General features: G+C 40.6%; 1 protein-coding gene across 4 annotated transcripts in view; it reads left to right on the top strand.

Moving 5' to 3' along the window:
* kdm5bb (lysine (K)-specific demethylase 5Bb) overlaps positions 1-23,209 on the top strand; it is a 60,954-nt gene that overhangs the window by 16,319 nt on the left and 21,426 nt on the right. For all 4 annotated transcript variants that reach the window (XM_034173035.1, XM_034173033.1, XM_034173031.1 and 1 more), the window contains 6 exons: positions 14,440-14,598; positions 14,723-14,842; positions 20,108-20,266; positions 20,409-20,590; positions 20,744-20,906; positions 21,045-21,164. In XM_034173035.1, coding sequence (XP_034028926.1) covers positions 14,440-14,598; positions 14,723-14,842; positions 20,108-20,266; positions 20,409-20,590; positions 20,744-20,906; positions 21,045-21,164 — 903 coding nt within the window. The remainder of the gene's footprint in view (positions 1-14,439; positions 14,599-14,722; positions 14,843-20,107; positions 20,267-20,408; positions 20,591-20,743; positions 20,907-21,044; positions 21,165-23,209) is intronic.

Raw genomic sequence — 23,209 nt, 5'->3', positions numbered from 1 at the left:
ATGGTAAACACACCACTGTCCCAGCTTTTTTGAAACATGTTTAGGCATGGGTATTGATAAGATTTTATTGATATCAATCCGATTCCTTATCGATTCCCTTGTCGATACCTCTTGTGAATTTTCTGGGTACTAAAAGTAGGCTTTATAGGTTTTCTATGTCAACATCATTTTATTGAGTCTTAAAGTAAATAAATATGAAATTGGTCACTGGATCCTTAAACTCTGGACTTGATAAACTCTACATGGTGGATCCTTGATCTCTGGACATAAATAGAAAATACAAAATTTGTAGTTTTTGTCAAAAGCATTTGCTTTCAGACATTATTGGCATGAATGTCTTTCCATACATCTGAGCTGAGCTCCGCTGGCTGTGCTGCACATCAGGATGTAATTCATAAAGAACGCAGGACGTCTCATTTTGGGAGGAAAAAACGTTTTAGTCGATTGTAGTTTGTCTGTATTACAACGTTTGGAAAGAGGTGTCATTTTATTTAAAGCGACAATTCATTTTGAAGTTATTAATTCTGACCAGACTCTGTCTCAGCAGAGAGCCGCGCAGTGTTTGGAGCTGTGCCAATGGAACGGAGAACGATTCTCATTTTTTGACTGCAACAAGAGTCCCAGTTAGTGACTTTAATCCACACAAAAGTGACTCACGATTGTCATATTTTAATGGCTTTGAGAGGGGTTAAGAAGAGGACTTGCCGCTTCTGAAGAGCAGCGAATCAAAGAACTAACAAAGCAGTGGATCGAAGCAATGCTTCATTGGTTCACACTTCAAAGTGGAGTCGTGCTGCAGAAGTGGTTGATTACAGACCCGCTGCAGGGTCTATAATCAACGTAGAGAAATGATCATTTTTCTGACAAACACCCTCAAAAACAACGGCCCCTCTGAAGGACCAATAAGGGAATTGTTAAGCAAAAAGACTATTGATATCGGTGGATCGAATCATTTCTTAATACCCCCCCCCCAAAATGGTTCTCGATACCCAACCCTAAACATGTTGCAGGCATCCATTTCAAAATGAGCAAATATTTGCACACAAAAAATAAAGTTTATCGGTTTGAACATTAAATGTCTTGTCTTTGTGGTGTATTCAATTCAGTCTAGGTTGAAGAGGATTTGCAAATCATTGTATTCACTTTTTATTTACATTTCAAACAATGTCGCAGCTTCATTGGAATTGGGGTTTTGTGTGTGTGTGTGTGTGTGTGTGTGTGTGTGTGTGTGTGTGTGTGTGTGTGTGTGTGTGTGTGTGTGTGTGTGTATATATATATATATATATATATATATATATATATATATATATATAAGGTCTGTTAGAAAAGTATCCGACCTTTTTATTTTTTTCAAAAACTATATGGATTTGAATCATGTGCGCTTGCATCAGCCAGGCTTGAACCTTCGTGCGTTATGTGTGAGTTTTTTCACGCCTGTCGGTTGCGTCATTCGCCTGTGGGCAGGCTTTGAGTGAGCACTGGTCCAGCCCCCTTGTCGGATTTTCATTGTCAGGGAAATGGCTGAGCGACTGCCGCTTTGCTCCATGAAAATTTTTTCAGAAACTGTGTGAGACAGCCAGTTGGAAACCATTCGGAAAATTCAGATGGCTTTCGGTGAAGATTCTATCGGCGTCACACAGATTAAGGAGAATTACAACCGGATTAATGATGGCCCACAGCAGCGGAGGGCGCGCCGCGCTTCGAGCGGCCATCGACAGGCTGAAACGACCAGATCATTTCCATTCCAAAGTGAAGGCTGTGTTGATCCGGGACGTTATGTGACTACCAGAGAAATCGCAGAAAATGTGGACATCAGCACTTTTGCGGCACATTCCACTGTTACAGGAGATTTTGTAATGAAAGACGTGCGGAGGAATTTGCGCGTCGGGACGGAGCTGCTCATGGTGCACAACAAAAAACACCTCCTCGTTGGAAACCATTCAGAAGATTCAGACGGCTTTCGGTGGCTTTTCAGTCGAGTGAGTATCCGAGAAATTGTGTAACAGCTGGGCATGCCACAACATGTCCTGTGAGACTTCCAACACTGAGGATTTTTTTTTTGTTGTGCCAAGAAGTCGAAAGGCCGAAAAGTCTGTTCAATTGTGATTCAGGCCGTGTGATATAACCGCCATCAAAATGCATAGAACACTGCCATCTACTGGCGACCGGTTATATCACAGTGTTGTCGACCGCAGGATTTTTAAATTATCTGTATGTTTCCAAAACCTGAGAGACCACACATGTGGAGATTAAAAAAAAAACATAGATCTGACAGGTTTAGTTGTACAGTGTGTGGTGTCAGCCACATGGTTAAAAAAAAACACACATAAACAGATTTCAAACACAAACATTCCTAGGTCAGACACCTCGCTTTCTGATTGGTTGCATGTCTCATTTACCTCCTCACATCCTTCTAAGCAGATCAGAACGCTCTTAACACACTACACACGGCAGGAATATCTGATAAGATTATATTTAGCGTCATCACGATTGTCGGCGCGTCCTTAAGATTGTCGGAAGGGGAAGATCGGGTCCAATATCGGCCTAATTATCTTGCCATGTGAACCAGGCTTAACGTTATGACGCCTCACCCAGCGACTGATTGATCCATTTTGACACCGCATGGAGCCGCTAACCGATTGGATATTATGATGCCTCACGGAGCGACTGATTGATTCGTTCTTATGACGTCGCATAATGTGCATAATGGGCGCAATGAACATGTTTTCACTATTATTTGATTTCTTTGTGCGACTGACATCGTTATTCAAGTTTTTTGACAGTTCTTGTTTTTGAAAGAAACCTTGTCTCCCTAACCGGATAGAGTTGTGATGTCATCACGTGTGTGCTTAAGCGCTGTCTAGCGGGATCTTGAAAATTTCTTTTTTTTTTTTTTTTTTTTAATAAAAGTGAAAAAATGACGTTTTTCAAAAGCACATATATTTGTAAACACCAACACGTTACATTGATTCACTTGTGTTGATTTTTACATAGACTGAATGAATCAACCAATCAGTATGAGCGGAGGCTTAGTTTGCCCATAATCCCATTGGGCATCTGTGTGTTAATGTTCAAATCTTCAGAATTAGTGCATTATTTTAAAATTAACAGATATGTGTTATATATCACTTTGTAAATTTTAAGAGTTGATATTCATGCAGTTATTCTATCTGGAATAATTTGATTTATAAAGCAAAACCATAATTCAAACCCGCTTTCCATTTCAAGACCTCTGCCTCATTGCTGGACCACCGTATCCTGTCAAGGTAAATGACGCTTCCCTACAGCAGGAGGTAGAGCGCACAAAGACATGCGTTAGGTGGGAAGTTAATATATGCAGATGTTCAGCATGGAGCCCTCATCATGTCCAGCAAGTTTGAAGGATCTACGATGAAGTATGTGGGCATGACAGCCGTCCGAAAAGTGAAACGGCGTGCTCTGAAACGCTCAGCAAAGTTTGAGGAACCCTAGCAGCCACGCCTTTTGACCTACAGAAATTCTTTTGATAACTTTTGATCAGCATGGGGTTATGATGATGTGTACCAAATTTGAAGACGATTGTATGAGATCTCTAGGACGAATTTGTTCAAATGTAAGTAGTGGAAATGGCCAAAAATGGCAAAAAATACCTCAGAATTTAACACCTCAGAATTTAACGCTTCAACACAGAGCCCTACAGGTGCCCACAACTGCAGAGGGAAGGGCTAAAGAACAACAACTTGTCTGGAAAGTCCTCACAGTATGTGGGTACCCACGATGGTCCCTGGACAAAGTGCAGAAGTCCCAGAGAACAAAGAGACCAGATAGACAGGAGACGGAGATAAGAAGAAGAGTGTCTCTCCCTTATTTAGCAGGAGTAGGGGAAAAACTACAGAGGATCTTCAGACAGCACAAAATCCCAGTTTACTTTAAACCGGTTAACACCTTGAGACAGAAATTAGTTCACCCTAAGGACAGGATCCCTAGTTACAAAGAGAGCAATGTAGTGTATTCTATCAGATGTCAGGAAAACTGTAACGAACACTACATAGGTGAGACTAAGCAACCTTTACACAAAAGACTATACCAGCACCGCAGAGAGGGCGCAAATGGACCTCAGTCTGCAGTTCATCTCCACCTTAAAGACACTAACCACACGTTTGAGGACAAGGAAGTTAAAATATTAGCCAGAGAGAAGAAATGGTTTGAGAGAGGGGTCAAGGAGGCATTCTTTGTGAAACATTTGAAACCCAGCTTTAACCGGGGAGGGGGTCTGAGACACGCTTTATCCCCTGTTTACAATGGGGTACCCAGGTCAAAGCAGTTTCAGTCTTTTGTTCATGGTAATGAGTCATTCACGTCATCAGCATAGTCATCAAGGGTGCCATCAAGAGAGGGTCCGTCCCATCATTAGGAGGGACAGCTGCCCTGTCATTAGGAGGGTGCTAATTAGAGCACAATAGGTGCTAATTAGAGCTATTGTTTAGTCACTGGCCTATAGCAGTCTGCCTCACGGTAGGAGGGGTCTTGTTAGGTTTAAAACTTCAGCTTTTGTGACTTCTTGATTATTCTTCTCTACAAGAGTCAAGACAGAAGTCAGACCACCAGAACAAGAATTTTAGCTGAGGAAGCTTCTGCAATTTGAAGCGAAACGTCCTCGCGTCAAGCAACCCAGTCCAGTCAAAGATTCAAGCTTCTCTACTCAGAATTTATATTTAAAATCAAAATGGCCGACTTTCTGTTGACATTTCTTCATGACGTTGAGACTTTTTTTGTGTGTCCCAGCATGGTAAATATATGTACCGAATTTCATGAGGCTGCAACAAAAAACCCCAAAGCAGAGCGTTTTTTTTTTTGTTGTTTTGTTTTTTGTTTTGTTTTTTTGAAAATTTCTGCTGGGCACTATTTCTTCTTTTTGCTGCAAGCATGGGCGCAACCACCAAAATGTCAAATTTCGGATCCGGCCGGACGACTTTGCAAAGTTTGGTGAGTTTTTCTTTTTTTTTTTTTTTTTTGAGCGTGGGAAAGGGCTGAAATTTGGATTTGAAAAGTGTGAATAATAATAAATAAAAATAAACTGCACAATTGCAGTAGGGTCCTCGTAGGACTTTTTCCTACTCGGGCCCTAATAATAATAATAATAATAATAATAAAAAACAACACAATTACAATAGGTTCCTTGTAGGACTTTTTTCTGCTCGGGCCTTAACAATAATAATAATAATAAACAACACAATTACAATAGGTTCCTTGTAGGACTTTTTCGTGCTCGGGCCCTAACTAAACATGAGTAGGTGTATTGCCTAAAAGGGGTAAAATCACAGAAGGAAATGATGGACATCTGGATTCTGGATTTAAGAAGGCACCACAGTCTCGTTTGAACCCCTACATGATATCATGGGATTTGACCATATATGGGGATAGCCAGCATGAACATGGCAGAAAATCCCTGGGTAGAGTGTGGGAGTTTCAGCACAAACCATTCAGCCCAGCTCAGTAAACTTAAAAGCATACTCGCTGTCACCTAGCTGACCTGCCAGTTTAAGACATGCTGGTTTAAAATGGTTTCCGTTGAAACCCCCATCCTCCGAATGGTTAGAGCTGACACTCACACACTCTGCCCGGGGATTCCCACAAACAGTGTCAATTCTAATGGGAAAATGATGTACTGTTTTGTTTTTGGCTGCAGTCACTGAAACAGTTGTGAAAACTGCAGGGTTTTTTTTTGTTTGTTTTTTTTTTGGGTTCCCAGTGGAGAAGGGAAGACGATCCAAATAGGAGAGGATGTGTCAGTAAGTGTTAGCCTACACAGCTAACCAGAGTAATTATGTTCTCTCGCCTGCCCAGTCGCCTTGACACATTTGAGCTCCTGGTCATAAACAAACCACAACCATGTCCACGTTCCACCACATTGTCACTCTTTTCGCTTTGTTTGCATGTAATTTGCCCAAAAACTCAGAAAAAAATGCTGTGTTTCTGTCCCCAGAAGTAGAGAAATCATGTCATATGCATCATATTTTATCCATTTAGCGCCCGCCCTCAAACTAGAATGTGCTGCCCAATTAAGGATCACAGGGGGGTGGAACCTACCCCAGCAGTCATAGGGCGTGGATTAAAGTTCTCTGTCACCACGACCGATTACCATCATTTGACTAATTTAACCACACATATGCACGCGCACGTGGTGTCATGCTTGTTTTGGGGCTGAAATATGATACTCTCACTGTCAAAGCAACATCCCATTCTGTGCTAATCAAAGTAGCAGCAATGTCAGCGTGGATGGCGCTGCACCGCGGAGGAAGGGACCGTGTGACTTGTCACTTCTCTCCGCTCTGTTTACTGTTTGCCATGAGCCACGGTCCTTCTCCTCCCTGTCTTCATGGGAACATTGGCAGACCTTCCCCAAGTAGAGCAGGTGACCCTTTTTACTGTTTGTGTTTTGGCGAATCTGATTAAAACTAATCCACTAAGTCGGCGTGATGTTATTGTTTTATAATTGCCATGGCATGGACATTCGGAACCGAGCCGAAAGAGCAGCAGGAGCGAGTCCAGTAGAGAGGGAGAGAGAGAGGTTTTTATCAGTGGGACCTGCAGCCCGGAAGACCGACGCCCAGCCGGTAACAGACTGTGGCTGCAGCAGAGAATGAGTCACTTGGAAGAAAAGCGCTTAATCAGTGAAGTTCCACAAAAACCACACATGAAAGATATATTTTTTCTTTCCTTTTTTTCACGAGGGGCCGTAACTTCAGCTTGTCAGTGAGTCGACATGACACCGGTACCACTGGCAGCATTTGAAGGAACGAGTCACATCCCACAAAACAGTGGACATTATTTTTAACTTCACTTGATGAACTGGCAAAGTGGCAGATATTAATAATTCAGTCCGGGTCTGAGAGTTGGCTGCCCCTCAGAAAAGCCATGTTAATTAAGAACAAATAAAACCTCCGGTGGGACACGGCAGACGAGCCTTGTTTCTTGATCGCACCAAGAGTCCTAGTTAGCAACTTTAATCCACAAAAAGGTGAGTCACGATTGATATCTTTAAATGGGTTTGACAAAGTTTAACTTGCAGTACACCATGTTTGTTTTACAAGTGAGAGCATTTTACCGATTAAATGTGAATAAGCCAGTTTTGAGTTTCTCAGTGCGCATGCGTTTTCAAAATGAGTGACAGTGTTACTTTGTGCACAGCAGAACGTCAATTGCTTTAGGCCCTAAGTTTGTATTTTATTGACTGTACAGCCAGCAACACAGCACCCTTTTGGCACATTTACCGGATGAGAACTGATCAAAATACTACAGAAGACAAAGAATTACCCTTCCTTTTCACTGACTTAAAAATGGGGACGTGACACGCTGCAGATCACGTGACCGATATCCGACTTACAGAATAGCTAGCTAGCATATAACACGATATCAACATGGACTCATTGTTTGTAGAGCAAGGTGCCAACGTTGGAAACATCGACAAAAGCGTTAAAAATAGATGGAGATGGGCATGGTTTGATGAGAAGGGAGAATATACAAAATTTGACTTGCTCTTTTAAAAAGTTTCTGGGGGAGTACCCCCAGACATCCCTTAATCAATACTGTGTTTTTACTTCACAATTTGAAGTGACTTTTCTTTGTTTCAGAGGGCTTCATAGCCATTAAAATTCACCAGAATACACTAAATTTGATTTGCTCTTTTAAAAATCTTCTGGGGGAGCACCCCAAACCCCCCAGAATCAAGACTACACCCCCGCTCCCCACCACCCTTTTATGTACCTTTTATGTTCAGGTTTTGCATTCTTTTTATGCTTTTTTTTCCCTCTCTCCTTAGAGGCTATTTAGAATAGATTTGTATACTGTATAATGTGTTTATTGTATTTATTGAGGGGAAAAACAGTGTGTGCATGTCACAGGGCACGAGGCAGAGTACACCCTGGACAGGACACCAGTCTGTCGCAGGCAGAAAGCAACAAATATGAACAAATTCTAAACATTTTTAAAAATCAAAAATACCAGGTGTAAGAAGTTGATTTTAAAGTTGGTAAATTACCTAAATTTTGTATTACTTGGGTTTCCTCTGTAATTTTAATATTCCTTGTCAGTTTGGGAGAAGCTCTATAACATCTTTTTGATGAAAGAGCAAAGCTGGAGAGGAAATATCGGCCGTATCTTCCTTCCATTGTTATGAGGTACATAAGATCATTGGTGAACAAAATGGACAAATTAACTTCACTTGTGAAGAGAGACAGTGTGTTTTGTGAGGGCTCAGTCCTGTGCTTCACGGGACATGGCTGCACGACAACATTCCAGACTCTGTAGTGAGTAGACCAACATTCCACAGACCACAACTGACAACCTGATCAACTCTATGCGAAGGAGATGTTTTGCACTGCATGAGGCAAATGGTGGTCACACCAGATACTGACTGGTATCCCCCCCAATAAAACAAAACTGCACCTTTCAGAGTGGCCTTTTATTGTGGGCAGTCTAAGGCACACCTGTGCACTAATCATGGTGTCTAATCAGCATCTTGATATGGCACACCTGTGAGGTGGGATGGATTATCTCAGCAAAGGAGAAGTGCTCACTATCACAGATTTAGACTGGTTTGTGAACAATATTTAAGGGAAATGGTGATATTGTGTATGTGGAAAAAGTTTTAGATCTTTGAGTTCATCTCATACAAAATGGGAGCAAAACCAAAAGTGTTGCGTTTATATTTTTGTTGAGTGTAGTTACCATTAATGGAACTGAGGTGGACATTGTGGGCTACTACAAGTACCTGGGTGTCCACAATGGCAACAAACTAGACTGGACTGCAAACACAGATGCTGTGTACTTCCTTTAGGGGAGGTGATGGTCTAGTGGTTAATGTGTTGGAGTTGAGTCCAGAAGATCATGGGTTCAAATCCCCGCCTGACTGGAAAATCACTAAGGGCCCTTGGGCAAGGCCTTTAATCCCCTATTGCTCCCGGTGTGTAGTGAGCGCCTTGTATGGCAGCAACCTGACATCGGGGTGAATGTGAGGCATAATTGTAAAGTGCTTTGAGCGTCTGATGCAGATGGAAAAGTGCTATATAAATGCAGTCCATTTACCATTTACTTCCTCAGCAGGCTTAGATCTTACCTACTACTCTGATTTGATCAACAAAAACAAGCATAACTCAAAAGTTCTTGTTCGACACGGTGGCAACACTTATGCATGGACAACCACCTGTAGTTCGCTCTCCTTTTACAGCACAAGTTTTCCTGGATTACTTTGGGAAGAAAATAGAAGACATCAGGTTAAACGTATCCCGGCATGCCTTAACCCAGCAACTACACCCTGCCATTGAGGTGGGCGCCGCTACTGAGGTATTACCTAGATTTACAGAATTTGATAGTATCTCACTAGGCATGCTGACAAAACTCGTAATGTCAACAAAAAGCACAACCTGTTTATTTGATCCTATACCAACAAAACTGTTTAAGGACCTGTGGCCCACTCTTGGGCCAACTGTGCTGGAAATGATTAATCTTTCTTTAACTTCTGGATCTGTTCCTAAATGTTTCAAATCTGCAGTGATTAAACCATTACTTAAGAAACCTAATCTTGACCCTAGTGTATTGACAAACTATCGGTCAATATCAAATCTATCATTTTTCTCTAAAATTCTGGAAAAAGTGGTATCACGGCAGCTCGTAGACTATCTTACTGAGAATAATCTCTTTGAGCCACTGCAGTCTGCTTTTAGAAAATATCATTCCACAGAGACAGCTCTCACTAAAGTGGTGAATGATCTTCTGCTTACAATGGATTCGGACACCATTACGTTTCTGTTGCTGTTAGATCTCAGTACTGCATTTGATACAGTGGATCATCATATTGTACTTGATAGGATGGAAAATCATTTTGGGAGTACTGGGAGTGCCCTAGCATGGCTGACGTCATACTTAACCAGTCGTTCTCACTGTGTTTTGTACAGTAACACTACCTCTAACCTTAGTGACATGAAATTTGAGCTTCCACAGGGGTCTGTCTTAGGCCCCCTGCTTTTCTCCCTTTATATAGCACCCCTTGGGCACATATTGCAGCGTTTTGGGATTACCTTTCACTGCTATGCAGATGATACTCAGTTATACATGCCGATAACTGCTGGTAATCTCGTTCACATAAAATCCTTAGAAGATTGCCTTGCAGCAGTGAGAAGTTGGATGTCTAAAAACTTCCTACTTTTAAACTCTGATAAGACTGAAATGATGGTTCTTGGTCCAGTGAGACATCGGCATCGATTTGACCAGTTAACGCTCAGCCTCGGCTCGTGTGTCATACATCATACTGACAAAGTGAGGAACCTTTGGGGCAATTTTTGATCCTTCGTTGTCCTTTGGCCTCCACATTAGAAATATTACTAGGACTGCTTTCTTCCACCTGCGAAATATAGCGAAGATTCGTCCCATCCTGTCTATGGCTGATGCTGAGATCCTGATCCATGCATTTATCTCTTCTAGATTGGACTACTGCAATGTTCTATTTTCTGGTTTACCACAGTCTAGCATTAGGGGTCTCCAATTGGTTCAAAATGCTGCAGCCAGACTTTTGACACGAAGTAGAAAGTACAACCACACTATACCCATTTTGGCATCCCTTCATGGCTTCCTGTCCCAGTGTGCACCAATAGCATTTCTTGTATATTCATCCGTGAATTGTTCTGTGAATTGTTCTGTAATTTATGTTGTAGCATGGCCCACCCCTCTCCTCGGGTCTGGTCTGCTTGAGGTTTCTTCCTCAGAGGGAGTTTTTCCTTACCACTGTTGCTCTGGGGGTTAGTAAGGTTAGATCTTACCTGTGTGAAGCACTTTAAGGCAACTCTGTTGTGATTTGGTGCTATATAAATTAAATTAAAATAAATTGAAAAATCTTTCAACGTCTGCAAAAATATTTTGCAGATGTTTTATCACTCGGTCACTCGTCATCTTCTACGCTGTAGTGTGTTGGGGCAGCAGGCTTAAGGCAGCTGACATGAACAAGCTCAACAGGCTCATCAGGAGAGCTGGCTATGTCCTGGGAGTGAAACTGGAGTCTGTGGTGGAGGTGTCAGAGAGGAGGATGTTGAGAAAACTGCTCACCAACCGGGTCAACACCTTCCATCCCCTGCATGCCACACTGATGTCCACACTGATGTCTCAGCCAAAGGCTGTGACCACCAAGGTGCACCACAGAAGGCCACGGGAGGTTTTTCCTGCCTGTGGCAATGAGACTGTATAACTCCTCCCCTTCTGTAAGACGAATATGTAACGATAAGAATTTTCAGCTACTCAGAGCTTTGTGTAATACTGTCAAACATCTTGTGCAAGTGTCTTCAGTCATTTTGCATAAACATATAAACATCTTGTACTAATTTTTCTCATTGTAAAAAACAAACAAAACAAAAGGCAGTGTTTACTGTTTCGGCACTCTGGCAAAATAATTTTCGTCAGGATTGATAAAGTTCTTTCTTATTCTTAAAAATGGGAACTGCTAATAGCTCAAAAAAATCTTGGAGGACTTCTAGATACTGTGAAAAATCCTTTAATAGAAGCTCAATTTAAAACCTTGAAGACAATAAAAGACAAATATAAAATGAAATAATTCAATGGTGCGCCTTTGACCCTGGTTTTAAACCTAACAAGATGGATCAGTGATTCAAATCATGGATCACAAAAGGAATAAAACCTTCTTCTCCTTAACAGAAAAAGGCCAATTTAAAGACTTTGAATACTTGAAAAGAAAATATGGTCTTGAGAAAAGTGATTTTTATAGATATCTTCAGATTCACAACTATTTTGATTGTAATATAAGAAACAAAACAAATCTATAGGATCCAATACTGTGATTATTTACAGATGCTTATCAAAATGCTTCAAACACGGGAGTTATTTCCAAAATCTCTCAATATCAAAGGAAGAATGGTCAGGTATGTGGAATTTTGTATGGAGATGCACAAACTCCCAAATGTGGAGGGAATTTGGTGTGTTCATTTTTTTTTTTTTTTTAATCACACCTAGGGAGAAAGCACACTTTGCACGAGGGGATAGTGAATGTTGGAGACAGTGTGGGTGTCAGGAAGCAGACCACTGGCATATTTTCTGGGAGTGCCCAGTAATACAACCATTTTGGATGGAGGTCCATAAAACACTAAAAAAACATTCGGAACATTGACTTGCCTCTACATTTTACAACCCCTGGCAATAATTATGGAATCACCGGCCTCGGAGTATGTTCATTCAGTTGTTTAATTTTATAGGAAAAAAGTACATCACAGACATGACACAAAACTAAAGTCATTTCAAATGGCAACTTTCTGGCTTTAAGAAACACTATAAGAAATCAGGAAAAATAACTGTGGCAGTCAATAATGGTTACTTTTTAGACCAAGCAGAGGGAAAAAAATATGGAATCACTCAATTCTGAAGAATAAATTATGGAATCACCCTGTAAATTTTCATCCCCAAAACTAACACCTGCATCAAATCAGATCTGCTCGTAAGACTGCATCTAAAAAGGAGTGATCACACCTTGAAGAGCTGTTGCACCAAGTGGACTGACATGAATCATGACTCCAACACGAGAGATGTCATTTGAAACAGGAGAGGATTATCAAACTCTTAAAAGAGGGTAAATCATCACACAATGTTGCAAAAGATGTTGGTTGTTCACAGTCAGCTGTGTCTAAACTCTGGACCAAATACAAACAACATGGGAAGGTTGTTAAAGGCAAACATACTGGTAGACCAAGGAAGACATCAAAGCGTCAAGACAGAAAACCTAAAGCAATATGTCTCAAAAATCGAAAATGCACACCAAAACAAATGAGGAACGAATAGGAGGAAACTGGAGTCAACGTCTGTGACCGAACTGTAAGAAACCGCCTAAAGGAAATGGGATTTACATACAGAAAAGCTAAACGAAAGCCATCATTAACACCTAAACAGAAAAAAACAAGGTTACAATGGGCTAAGGAAAAGCAATCATGGACTGTTGATGACTGGATGAAAGTCATATTCAGTGATGAATCTCGAATCTGCATTGGGCAAGGTGATGATGCTGGAACTTTTGTTTGGTGCCGTTCCAATGAGATTTATAAAGATAACTGCCTGAAGAGAACATGTAAATTTCCACAGTCATTGATGATATGGGGCTGCATGTCAGGTAAAGGCACTGGGGAGATGGCTGTCATTACATCATCAATAAATGCACAAGTTTACGTTGATATTTTGGACACTTTTCTTATCCCATCAATTGAAAAGATGTTTTGGGATGATGAAATCATTTTTCAAGATGATAATGCATCTTGCCATAGAACAAAATCTGTGAAAACATTCCTTGCAAAAAGACACATAGGGTCAATGTCATGGCCTGCAAATAGTCCGGATCTTAATCCAATTGAAAATCTTTGGTGGAAGTTGAAGAAAATGGTCCATGACAAGGCTCCAGCCTGCAAAACTGATCTGGCAACAGCAATCAGAGAAAGTTGGAGCCAGATTGATGAAGAGTACTGTTTGTCACTCATTAAGTCCATGCCTCAGAGACTGCAAGCTGTTATAAAAGCCAGAGGTGGTGCAACAAAATACTAGTGATGTGTTGGAGCGTTCTTTTGTTTTTCATGATTCCATAATTTTTTCCTCAGAATTGAGTGATTCCATATTTTTTTCCCCTCTGCTTGGTCTAAAAAAGTAACCGTTACTGACTGCCACAATTTTTTTTTTTCCTGATTTCTTATAGTGTTTCTTAAAGCCAGAAAGTTGCCATTTGAAATGACTTTAGTTTTGTGTCATGTCTGTGATCTGCTTTTTTTCTACAAAATTAAACAACTGAATGAACATCCTCCGAGGCCGGTGATTCCATAATTTTTGCCAGGGGTTGTACTTCACTACTTCTGAGACTTGTTTTTCAGGCAAGAAGTGATAAATATATGTTCAGCATACTGATCTCAGCCTGTACAAAACCTCTAGAAAGTGGCTGCTTCCTGAACTCCCCACAATACAAGAGTGGATTAATATTGTGAATGATCTTTATGTTATGGAAATGATGACTTTTTGTTTACATTTACAGAAGGATGCTTTTATTGAATATTGGAGAAAGTGGGTAAAATATGTGAAACTTCTACGAGCGGACTTTGTGGAGGTGACAGTCCAAGAACCGTATGATGCTGTCTTGTTTTAGTATTTTTTAACTCAAGTTATTATTTCTTTATTTTCTTTAAATTTCTGTATCTCTCTCTTCAAATCTCTCTTTGATAGGCCGGTAGGCACATTTATTGTTGTCGTTTTACAATCAGTATCTCTCCCATGTTATATTTTATGTTTACTGTTTAAAATTGAGGACTACAGAGGAAACTGAACAGACTTCTATCTAAAAAGCAATGTAAATATTCTCTGTTGTCTGAAAACCAAAATAAAGAATTTAAAAAAACAAACTAGGAACTGCTTTGCTCTCATGTTCTGCAGATGGATCTGGTTGTGTGTCTGGTCTGTAGCAGTGGTGGAGATGAAGACCGTCTGTTATTGTGTGATGGCTGTGATGACAGCTACCACACCTTCTGTCTGATCCCTCCTCTGCAGGACGTCCCAAAGGGAGACTGGAGGTGCCCAAAGTGTCTGGCTCAGGTGATGGAGAACTGTATTGTGTGATTGACTGAGTGTTTCTACTCTTAAAACAGGAGCATAGGAAAGTTATCCAGTCGGTATAAAAATGACCAATTTAATATTCTTTTTTTTATTTGATGTATAGGAATGCAACAAGCCACACGAGGCTTTTGGCTTTGAACAGGCATACAGAGACTATTCCTTACGTGCTTTTGGACAAATGGCTGACGCATTCAAATCTGATTACTTCAACATGCCAGTTCATGTAAGTAGAAATGGTTTCTTACAGTTTCTGTATCGCCAGTGTAATGGTAATTTATATGTTTTTACACTTTATACATTTAAACTGTATGTACAGTGGGGTAAAAAAGTATTTAGTCAGTCCCTGATTGTGCACGTTCTCCTACTTAGAAAGATGACAGAGGTCTGTGATTTTCATCATAGGTACACTTCAACTGTGAAAGACAAAATGAGGAAAAAAATTCCAGGAAATCACATTGTAGGATTTTTAAAGAATTTATTTGTAAATTATGGTGGAAAATAAGTATTTGGTCAGTAATAAACAAGCAAGATTTCTGGCTCTCACAGACCTGTAACTTCTTCTTTATGAAGCTCTTCTGTCCTCCACCTGTTACCTGTATTAATGGCATCTGTTTGAACTCGTTATCTGTATAAAAGACACCTATCCACAGCCTCAAACAGTCAGACTCCAAACTCAACTATGGCCAAGACCAAAGAGCTGTCGAAGGACACCAAGAAGAAAATTGTAGATGTGCACCAGGCTGGGAAGAGTGAATCTACAATAGTCAAGCAGGTTGGTGTGAATAAATCAACTGTGGGAGCAATTGTAAGAAAATGGAAGACATACAAGACCATTGATAATCTCCCTCGATCTGGGGCTCCACACAAGATGTCATCCCGTGGGGTCAAAATGATCATGAGAACGGTGAACAGAAATCCCAGAACTACACGGAGGGACCTGATGAAGGACCTGCAGAGAGCTGGGACCAAAGTAACAAAGGCTACACACTACGCAGAGAGGGACTGAAATCCTGTAGTGTCAGGCGTGTCCCCCTGCTTAAGCCAGTACGCATCCACACCCGTCTAAAGTTTGCCAGAGAGCATATGGGTGATCCAGAAGAGGACTGGGAGAATATCATGTGGTCAGATGAAACCAAAATAGAACTTTTTGGTAAAAACTCAACTAGTCATGTTTTGAGGAAGATGAATGCTGAGTTGCATCCCAAGAACACCATACCTACTATGAAGCATGGGGGTGGAAACTCATGCTTTGGGGCTGTTTTTCTGCAAAGGGGACAGGACGACTGATCCGTGTTAAGGGAAGAATGAACGGGGCCACGTATCATGAGATTTTAAGCCAAAACCTCCTTCCATCAGTGAGAGCATTGAAGATGCAACATGGCTGGGTCTTCCAGCATGACAATAATCCCAAACACACTGCTCGGGCAACGAAGGAGTGGCTCCGTAAAAAGCATTTCAAAGTCCTGGAGTGGCCTAGCCAGTCTCCAGTCCTCAACCCCATAGAAAATTTGTGGAGGGAGTTGAAAGTCCATGTTGCCCAGTGACAGCCCCAAAACATCACTGCTCTAGAGGAGATCTGCATGGAGGTATGGGCCAAAATACCAGCTACAGTGTGTGCAAACCTGCTAAATACTTACAGGAAACGTTTGACCTCTGTCATTGCCAACAAAGATTATGTTACAAAGTATTGAGTTGAACTTTTTTATTGACCAAATACATATTTTCCACCATAATTTAGAAATAAATTCTTAAAAAATCCTACAATGTGAATTCCTGGAATTTTTTTTTTCTCATTTTGTCTCTCATAGTTGAAGTGTACCTATGATGAAAGTTACAGACCTCTGTCATCTTTCTAAGTAGAAGAACTTGCACAATCAGGGACTGATTAAATACTTTTTTACCCCACTGTATGTGAACTCATTTGGCCTGCTCATTGTCTTCGTGTGACCGCAGAATCCCAGAACCACTCACTGTGGGAGATTTCTATTGTATCACTGTTTATTTTACAAACTTAAACCGTTTGCTGAAGTTGACCTCGGCTTACTGCTCTGAAAAACACAGCTTTGCACATATAATTTTTGTGTTACACGTAATCTTACTCCTTAAAATGTATCAAGCTATTGTCGACTGTGTGAAGCGCCTCACAGGACTGTATCAATCTGTTTTCCAGTAAACTGAAACTCCTGTTTAAGCTTCGTCTCAATGGTTTCGGCCCCACCCACGGGATTTACTTGCCGCCTGTTATAAAAATGTATCAGCCACAGTTTTTGCTTGCTTCTCACTTTCTGCACTTTCCCTCCAGACCTGCTGAACTCTGCTTTTGAAGCTTCAAAATGAAAGACAATCCTAAGATCATTTTCTCTCAGAAACTTGTTTATTATATTTTTACTATCCGTATTGTAATAGCCAAGTGGCCTCTGTGTGCGTGTGTGTATGTCTTCGATCATGCAAAGCCCGGGGAGAGCTGACATTTGCCATTTGGCATGCTTATGTATTTTGGGTCAAGGATGAATGCTCTGACAATGAAAAGTTGATAGGACAAATATTTTTGGAGAAATTAGCAATTTTAGCTAACCAATAAACAATGGCTTCTGTGCTGCAATGCACCATGGGAGTTTGGGGTTTTGAGGTTTTAAATATTGTTATTGTGGTTTGTGTTTGCTTAACAGTGCTGTTAGTGTTATGGGTTTATTGTGTTTTTGTAGCTCAGTGTTGCTCTTAACATGAGTGACTTAAGTTTCATGTTGGTACCATGAGTAAAATGTGTAGTGGTTTTAATGTCTTCAGCCACTGTCTTTGTCAAATTCAAAGCACCTACTTAGATCAGCTGTGCTGTGCATGCATGCATGCGTGCGTACGTGCGACTTTGATTAGGGACAAACGGAGCACAGCTGACATTTGCTATTTGGTGTGCTTATGTATTTTGGGTTAAGGATGAACGGCGCCAAAACAGACACTGATAGGACTAATAGTTTTGGGGAAGCTACAAATATTATCTAACGTTGCGAATTACATTTTGGACTCGCACACCATTCCAGCAGGAGGCAGTAAATCATCTTTATATTAAAAGAGTGAGTGTAAAGGCATGTAATTGTAAATACTTAAAAAATGCATGGATGACACAAGAAAGTGGAAACACTTATTTCCATTGTGGTCCATTTAAAAATCAAATGACAAAATAGAAGTAAAAATTAAATAAAATAATAATAATGGTGTGTATATGATAACAACAACCTAAATAATTTATAAATACATTGTTACAGTAAATTAACATTAAAAATTACATAATTTACAGAAAATAAAAGGGTTTAGTTCCTCTTCTAAAAAATGCTAAGGTGTAAGGTTCTAAAAACATTCTGGACTTACACGCCATTCCAACTCATTATACAACCCCTGGCAAAAATTATGGAATCACCGGCCTCTGAGGATGTTCATTCAGTTATTTAATTTTGTAGAAAAAAAGCACATTACAGACATGACACAAAACTAAAGTCATTTCAAATGGCAACTTTCTGGCTTTAAGAAACACTATACGAAATCAGGAAAAAAAATTGTGGCAGTCAGTAACGGTTACTTTTTTAGACCAAGCAGAGGGAAAAAAATATGGACTCACTCAATTCTGAGGAATAAATTATGGAATCACCCTGTAAATTTTCATCCCCAAAACTAACACCTGCATCAAATCAGATTTGCTCATTAGTCTGCATCTAAAAAGGAGTGATCACACCTTGGATAGCTGTTGCACCAAGTGGACTGACATGAATCATGGCTCCAACACGAGAGATGTCAATTAAAACAAAGGAGAGGATGATCAAACTCTTAAGAGGGTAAATCATCACGCAATGTTGCAAAAGATGTTGGTTGTTCACAGTCAGCTGTGTCTAAACTCTGGACCAAATACAAACAACATGGGAAGGCTGTTAAAGGCAAACATACTGGTAGACCAAGGAAGACATCAAAGCATCAAGACAGAAAACTTAAAGCAATATGTCTCAAAAATTGAAAATGCACAACAAAACAAATGAGGAACGAATGGGAGGAAACTGGAGTCAATGTCTGTGACCGAACTGTAAGAAACCGCCTAAAGGAAATGGGATTTACATACAGAAAATCTAAACGAAAGCCATCATTAACACCTAAACAGAAAAAAACAAGGTTACAATGGGCTAAGGAAAAGCAATCGTGGACTGTGGATGACTGGATGAAAGTCATATTCAGTGATGAATCTCGAATCTGCATTGGGCAAGGTGATGATGCTGGAACTTTTGTTTGGTGCCGTTCCAATGAGATTTATAAAGATGACTGCCTGAAGAGAACATGTAAATTTCCACAGTCATTGATGATATGGGGCTGCATGTCAGGTAAAGGCACTGGGGAGATGGCTGTCATTACATCATCAATAAATGCACAAGTTTACGTTGATATTTTGGACACTTTTCTTATCCCATCAATTGAAAGGATGTTTGGGAATGATGAAATCATTTTTCAAGATGATAATGCATCTTGCCATAGAGCAAAAACTGTGAAAACATTCCTTCCAAAAGACACATAGGGTCAATGTCATCGCCTGCAAATAGTCCGGATCTTAATCCAATTGAAAATCTTTGGTGGAAGTTGAAGAAAATGGTCCATAACAAGGCTCCAACCTGCAAAGCTGATCTGGCAACAACAGTCAGAGAAAGTTGGAGCCACATTGATGAAGAGTACTGTTTGTCACTTATTAAGTCCATGTCTCAGAGACTGCAAGCTGTTATAAAAGCCAGAGGTGGTGCAACAAAATACTAGTGATGTGTTAGAGCGTTCTTTTGTTTTTCATGATTCCATAATTTTTTCCTCAGAATTGAGTGATTCCATATTTTTTCCCCTCTGCTTGGTCTAAAAAAGTAACCGTTACTGACTGCCAGTATTTTTTTTCCTGATTTCTTATAGTGTTTCTTAAAGCCAGAAAGTTGCCATTTGAAATGACTTTAGTTTTGTGTCATGTCTGTGACATGCTTTTTTTCTACAAAATTAAATAACTGAATGAACATCCTCCGAGGCCGGTGATTCCAAAATTTTTGCCAGGGGTTGTATAAGCTTTGCTTAATTTATTACCACCCTTGAAAAATGTCAGCTACCTATTTTGTAAACACTACCCAGTCTAGAGTCCGTGGATCCCCACGAGCAACATGCTAGATATTATTTTTCACCGTGGTCAGATCCATATTTTTCCACAACATCCAGTTTCATTGTTTGTTTTTTTTTGTTGTTTTGTTTTGTTTGTTTTTTTTTTTTTTTTTTATTTTAATGGGGCAGCAAGGCAGCTTTGTGGTTACCACTGTTTACTCACAGCAGGAAGGTTGTGGGATCACTTCCCACCTAGTCCTTTCTATGTGAAGTTTGCATGTTCTCCCTGCATTAGCCTGGGTTCCCTCCGAGAGCTCAAGCTTCCTCCCGATGACTCTAAATTGACCGTAGGTGTGTATAAATGTGTTTGTCTTTGCTGCAGATGGTACCCACAGAGCTGGTGGAGAAAGAGTTCTGGCGTTTGGTGGGAGCCATCGAAGAAGATGTTACAGTGGAATATGGAGCAGATATAGCCTCAAAGGAGTTTGGGAGTGGGTTTCCTGTTCCAAATGGAAAAGTTAAGGTTTCTCCAGCTGATGAGGTAAACATGTCAAAGTACACCTAAGATTGTGCAAATAAAATCTTTGAAATAAGGCATTCAGAACTGTTTGTGGAACAGTAACGTACATTTTACACAATCCCTATGATACTGATCGGCATTCTGTATGTGACATCTCTTGCAGAAATATCTCAAATGTGGCTGGAACCTCAACAACCTAGCGATGATGAACTCCTCTGTACTGACACATGTGACAGCTGACATCTGTGGAATGACATTGCCATGGCTTTATATTGGAATGTGTTTCTCCTCCTTCTGCTGGCATATTGAGGATCATTGGAGCTACTCCATCAACTACCTGCACTGGTAACAAAAGAAATGTTCTGATTAGAGTAAAGCTCAGCCTTTCTGAGGAGCAGTTTTGTTGTGTTGACAGTCATAAATATTGTTTGCTCCTCAACTTTATGTAACAAGCAAATCTCAAGCTTATCCTCTGTTTCTGTTGTTATTCATTACAAGGGGGGAACCCAAAACATGGTATGGAGCTCCTGGTTCTGCTGCAGAACAGCTGGAGGAAGTGATGAAGAAACTTGCCCCAGAGCTATTCGAGTCTCAGCCTGATCTCCTCCACCAGCTGGTCACCATCATGAACCCCAATACACTGATGTCCTATGGAGTCCCAGTATGTCTTTAGCTACCTTTTTTTCATGTGCTGATATGTTCCCTCTCTTGTCCACCAGCTGTGATGCAACAAGGAGCTGATTGTCCTCTAAAGAGGACACAAATCACGCTTGCCTTGTCTTTTGTTGCCTTGTTTTAGATCTACAGAACAAACCAGTGTGCTGGTGAGTTTGTCATCACCTTTCCCAGATCCTACCACAGTGGCTTCAATCAAGGCTTCAACTTTGCTGAAGCAGTCAATTTCTGCACCGTGGACTGGGTATGCACATAAAATCAGTTTAATTTGTTGTTTTTAATAACACACTGATTCCAATGATGTGGGGAAAAAATTGCTATAGGAACAGCTTCTCTTTGGACCTCTGCGACTGAAAATAATTGCATAAAATTTGCCACATTGCTCAGTGTCAAATTAATTGAAGAAATTAATTTTTGCACACATTTTACAAAGTGTTGAGGGTAGTGATTCTCCTTCCCAAAGACTTGAGACCAGTTATCATCTCTTGTAGCTACTTCTGTTCACTCATATTCTTTAAAGTGTGCTTTACATTCACAAACGGGAGATTGCATGCACCATTGCACATGCCCAGATGTAGCCCTTGCGCAGTGCATCATGGGATAGTCTGTATGCCTACAGCCAGCATTTATGGATGTAAACAAAGAGAGATACATTACTTTTAAGCCAATTTTGGACCCAGAAGATATGCCTGTAGCTGTTACTAATAAGTGAAGTGCGCAACTCAGGCCGTGCGGTGCATTATGGGTAGGCTAAATTATTTGACTACCATCCCACAAGCTATGCTGGCAGAAAGCAGCGTGGAGTGCTGTGATTTGGATAATTTCAACCGCTGGAAAGTTGACGATTTAAAGCGTTTTTGTAAGCTCCGCAGATTGCCTGTTACAACCAGGACTACGTACGGCAGTGGACAGAAATGGAAAGAAGAGCTGGCTGTGCTTGCGTGTGCTGCATTGTTACAGAAACTACCGTTGGTGCCTACAAAGGAGGAAGAGCGCGCTGCTTTCAAAAATGACTAGTCCTTGTTGATAGTTGGAGACAAACAAATTTCTGACCCCTTGAAGTTAACTGACGTATGGTTAGACGAAGTCCAGAGACTGAAACTGTGGATATTGCAGAATATTTGCTAAGCAGGGATGAGAAATCTCTACTCCGCCGGCTTCATAATGACGACAATGACAGTGAGTCTCACATATAACCTCTTTAGTGTCACGTTTGTTTTGATAAGTTGACAGACATACAATGATGTGTGCATGCATGCAGTTTGTTTATAGAACATGTCAATTTTACAATATTACGTGCCACATCGTTCATGCCGCGGCATTACAGTCATAAGCCGATGCACGAAAACGGTGGCACAGTTTCAGGATATTGACAAAATAATGTGTGCAAGAAACTTACAATTTTAGTCCGTCTTTTACATCTGTCTGGATCTTTCTTTTCTGTGGGGAAAGTGTGTAGAATGAACGGAGGTTTACAGCCACATTTCTTCTTCTTTCCGTCTGTGTGGACTCGGCGGAGCTTTGCAATCGTGTGTTCTCAGCCAACTTTCAAGCCTATAAATTCCGTTCGAGCATTTGAAAACAGCACAATGCGCACCTGTCATTATTGTATGCGTCGCTTAAGGCTTAAAGCCTTTGAAACAATCCCTGTAAAAACCTTAACTTTTACAGTCCGATAATGCTACTGTATATGAAATTCAATGGGAGTGGTGTGAGTTTGGTAGTTGGGATTTTTGCCCCTGTTTGACCCACGCATATGCAGATGCGTTGCACACTTTGCTTATTCAGCAGCTGTAACTAAAAAGATGGTTAAAGTGCAGAATAGCAAGTTTAAAAGGCAGAAAAGGATCTGATAGAGGTAAGTTCTAACTAACTTGCTTTTACAGTGAGGAAAAATTTGAACACCCTGCGGTTTTGCAAGTTCTCCCACTTAGAAATCATGGAGGGGTCTGAAATTTTCATCTTAGGTGCATGTCCACTGTGAGAGAGATTTTTTAAATAATTTATTTGTATGCTACTGCTGCAAATAAGTATTTGAACACCTACCAACCAGCAAGAATTCTGGCTCACACAGACCTGTTAATTTTTCTTTAAGAGGCCCTCTTATTCTGCACTCTTTACCTGTATTAATTGCACCTGTTTGAACTTGTTACCTGTATAAAAGACACCTTTTCACACATTCAATCAATCACACTCCAACCTGTCCACCATAGCCAAGACTAAAGAGCTGTCTAAGGACACCAGGGACAAAACTGTCGACCTGCACAAGGCTGGGATGGACTACAGGAC

This window comes from Thalassophryne amazonica, chromosome 6 (assembly GCF_902500255.1).
Source record: "Thalassophryne amazonica chromosome 6, fThaAma1.1, whole genome shotgun sequence".
In the NCBI taxonomy this organism is placed as follows: domain Eukaryota; kingdom Metazoa; phylum Chordata; class Actinopteri; order Batrachoidiformes; family Batrachoididae; genus Thalassophryne; species Thalassophryne amazonica.
The sequence above is the reverse complement of the archived record's forward strand: the minus strand, read 5'-3'. Positions and strand labels throughout refer to the sequence as shown.